Source organism: Piliocolobus tephrosceles, chromosome 13 (assembly GCF_002776525.5).
Source record: "Piliocolobus tephrosceles isolate RC106 chromosome 13, ASM277652v3, whole genome shotgun sequence".
Classification (NCBI taxonomy): Eukaryota; Metazoa; Chordata; class Mammalia; order Primates; family Cercopithecidae; genus Piliocolobus; species Piliocolobus tephrosceles.
In genome coordinates this window covers 57,932,202-57,936,444 of record NC_045446.1, presented here as the reverse complement: position 1 = coordinate 57,936,444, position 4,243 = coordinate 57,932,202, and the positions used below count along the sequence as shown (strand labels likewise).

The 4,243-nt window shown below is 36.5% G+C and overlaps 1 protein-coding gene across 1 annotated transcript; it reads left to right on the top strand.

The window, feature by feature from the left end:
- The first annotated feature begins 2,482 nt into the window (after nucleotides 1-2,482).
- LOC111524618 (olfactory receptor 2D3) lies at nucleotides 2,483-4,243 on the top strand. Its single transcript, XM_023189821.1, is given in 1 exon segment — nucleotides 2,483-4,243. A coding segment is annotated over 1 exon segment (1,056 nt). The 5' UTR covers nucleotides 2,483-2,847; the 3' UTR covers nucleotides 3,904-4,243.

The following is a 4,243-nucleotide window of genomic DNA, read 5'->3' as shown; positions in this document are numbered from 1 at the left end:
GTCTCTAAGACAACAGCAAAACCACTTTTGGTAAGTACCAATGGGAGGTGATTCTCATTATTATTGATAATGATATTAAGAATCACCATCTGTAGGATCCAAAGGAAATAGTAGTGATCATATAGACCTAGACAGCCAGAGAAGGGGAAAAAGAAAATGACAGGCCCCAACTATTCTGGGGCTGAGGTAGAAGGTTGGAGGTTGGCTTGACCACAGGAGTTCAAGGCTGTTGTGAGCTACAATAGTACTGCTGCACTCCAGCCTGGGTGACAGGGTGACAGAGCAGACAGAGCAAGACCCTGCCTCTAAAAAAAAAAAAAGAAAGAAAGAAAAGGAAAAGAGGATATGACAGACATTACTTTGGGGCTAACAGTGATATGTTCCTAAGAACATATAAGTTATTCTCTGTGGAATTTCAGAAATTATTTCAGGAGAAGAAGTGGTTCTTTGAATAGGCTGTTTCACTAATTTTGATAATTCCAATTATACCTAGATAGATACTGTGCCCTTATATTGTCGATATTTTGCCCATATTGTGCCCCTTTCACTGTTGCAGTTACATATATTTGAAAACATGCTGTAAGTAAATTTTTGAGACTAAATTTTGAGTATGGGGCAAATTTTTCCTTTCCATATTCTATTGAGAACTGGGTCAAAACACATGAATATTTAAGTCTTTTACTGTAATTGACAAAATTACTTTCCAGAAAGAGTAATACAAATTTTCCTAACCACTTGCTTTTGCAAATGTGTCCTGTTTGTGTACCTTCATTATACAGCTAATTAATTCTATACTTGCTAATTGTATGATTTGGGGACAGTAACTTAACCTTTCTGTGCCTCAGTTTCCTTACCTACAAGACAAAATTAATAGTATTTTAATTTATCTCATAATGCTATTGGGAAGATAAAATCCTATAAAACCCTAAAATTAATGCTGTTATGGGTTCAATGCTTAATGAACATACTAGCTATTTTTTGTTATGGTTTTGGTGTTAAAATCTTAGATAATTACCCAAGTGAAAATTTATCTTTCATTGTTTCAATTGTACTTATTCAGTTTTAATAATATTGAATATTTTTCTTATATTTAGTAGCTATTTACATTTCTTCTTTGTAAATAGTCTGTTCATATCCTTGGCCCATTATTTCTTGGACTTCACAATTTTCATAGAGCTTTATACAAACTCTTAATGTAATAAGGTCATTTAATTTGACTTCTTTTCCTATTTGGATGCCTTTTATCTTTTTCTCTCTGCTGGTACTATGTTGAATATGATTGGTGAGAGTAGGCATCCTTGTCTTGTTCCAGTTCTCAAACAGAATGGTTCCAGCTTTTGCCCATTCAGTCAGATGTTGGCTATAGGCTTGTTACAGATATACCATCTTTCACGAGTCAGAATGGCTTTCATCAAAAAGTCAAGAAATAACAGATGATGGCGAGGCTGCAGAAAAAAGGAAACACTAATATGCTGTTAGTAGGAACGTAAATTAGTCCAGCCACTGTGGAGAGCAGTTTGGGGACTTCTCAAGGAACTAAGAATTAAACTCATACCAACAATCCCACTGCTGTATATACACCCAAAGGAAAATAAATCATTCCACCAAAAAGACACACACAATTATATGTTCATCACAGCACTATTCACAGTAAAAAAAAGATATGGAATCAACCCAGGTGCCCATCAACGGTGGATTGGATAAAGAAAACGTGTAACATATACACAGTGGAATACTATGCAGCCATGAAAAAGAATGAAATCATGTTCTTCACAGCAACATGGATGCAGCTCAAAGCCATTATCCTAAGCAAACTAAGGAAGGAACAGAAAACCAAATACCGCATGTTCTTACTTGTAAGCGGGAGCTAAACATTGGGTACACATTGACATAAAGATGGGAACCACAGACACTGGGGATGACTAGAGTGGGGAGAGCGAGGTTGGGGGAAACGGCTGAAAAACTACTTCTTGGATACTATGCTCACTACTTGGGTGGCAGATTCATTTGTACACCAAACCTTAGCACTTGTACTCCAAATTTTGTAACAAACTTGCACATGTACCTTAATTCTAAAATAAAAGTTGAAGAAAAATAAAATTATTTAAATTTTTTTCTGACATCTCCCTCCAACATTTCTCTCGGTTTGTGGCTTATCTTATGATTCTATTATCTCACAGAAGTCTTTCAATTTGTGTGGCAAATTCTGCACATATTTTTCTTCATGGTTTCTTAGAAAGTATTTGTGTTTTTCAAGTCTGGTCCTATCCAAATATCACAAAAATTTTAATGTATTATTCTTTTTGTATTGCTTTAATTTTAATATTTTATTTCTTAATCCAAATAGTTTGGCCTTTAGTGTAGGATAGCTAAGGCTTTACTTTTAAACCCAGCAAAAGTCTGTTGCTTCTTAATAGGTCAAATTAAGTTTGATTCCTGAAAACCACTTCACACTTTTGAAGTATATGTTATAATTAAATATGTGGTATTTTAAATAGTTAGTGGTAGAGTTTTCCGCATAAGGATAGTCCTAACAGTATATACAGTCATTTCCTAATAGTATATTTATAGCCAGTTAGTAAAATCCACATGAACTCTAACATCCTTACATCAGAACTAGCCAAGAGGGCTTTAACAGTATTATACTTTATTAAAAAGCGGTACTGTGGAGAGAGGATTTGGAAAATAACTAACTTGGTTTACATTGCAACCAATTAATAATAATAAATATATGCATTTATTGTTAATCAGAACAAGCTGGATAGCAAAGAGCTAGAAATACTCAACTAGGTGTCAGTTTTAACATGACCCTCTTCTACAAGATTTGATGTCATAGACCCAACAAAAATGTGTTCTTTCTTCTTGTGCCAAACAGGTAAACAGGCAAAAGTATCAATGGGAGAAGAACACCAAACCTTTGTGTCCAAGTTTATCTTCCTGGGCCTTTCACAGGACTTGTAGACCCAGATCCTGCTATTTATCCTTTTCTTCATCATTCATCTGCTGACTGTGCTTAGAAACCTGCTCATCATCATTCTCATCTTCCTGGATTCTCGCCTTCACACTCCCATGTATTTTTTTCTTAGAAATCTCTCCTTTGCAGATCTCTGTTTCTCTACTAGCATTGTCCTTCAAGTGTTGGTTCACTTCCTGGTAAAGAGGAAAACCATTTCTTTTTATGGGTGTATGACACAGATAATTGTCTTTCTTCTGGTTGGGTGTACAGAGTGTGTGCTGCTGGCTGTGATGTCCTATGACCAGTATGTGGCTGTCTGCAAGCCCTTGCGCTACTCCACCATCATGGTGTGTCTCTGGCTGTCTTTCAGGTCCTGGGCCAGTGGGGCACTAGCGTCTTTAGTAGATACCAGCTTTACTTTCCATCTTCCCTACTGGAGACAGAATATAATCAATCACTACTTTTGCGAACCTCCTGTCCTCCTGAAGCTGGCTTCCGCAGACACTTACAACACAGCAATGGCCATCTTTTCAATGAGTGCAGTAATTCTCCTGGCCCCTGTCTCCCTGATTCTTGTTTCTCATTGGAATATTATCTCCACTGTTATCTAGATGCAGTCTGGGGAAGGAAGGCTGAAGGCTTTTTCCACCTGTGGCTCCCATCTTATTGTTGTTGTCCTCTTCTATAAGTCAGGAATATTCACCTACATGCGACCAAACTCCAAGACTACAAAAGAATGGGATAAAATGATATCTGTGTTCTATTCAGTGGTGACTCCAATGTTGAACCTCATAATTTATAGACTGAGGAACAAAGATGTCAAAGGGGTTCTCAGGAAACTAGCTGAGAGAAAGTCCTTCTCTCATAGGCACAGACCTCTGAGTCTGACTTTTAGAGCTATGGTAACATCCTTTAAAAAGGAGCAAGATTTTAGTAGGCAATTATGAATTAGGTTATTTCAGGAAGAAGTATGAAAATGAACATGTTCTAAAAACTGTGAATACGACAATATAAACAAGAACATAGGAAAAAAATAAAAGCATGAAAAGTTAGGTCATTTCCTGATTGTAAAAGGCGTTGGGCGCTACTGTGAGGAGTTTGTAGTTAATTCAGCGGCCATGGGCATGTTTTAAGCACAGTCACAATTGAATCTAGGAGGTTTCAACCAGATTATTTTGAAATAACAGCTAATACAAATTCCAAGCATAATTCTAACATCAAAGACATCTCAAGTTTGTATGTCTTCAGCATACAAACCTTAGAATAGGCTCTGATTAAAACAATTAA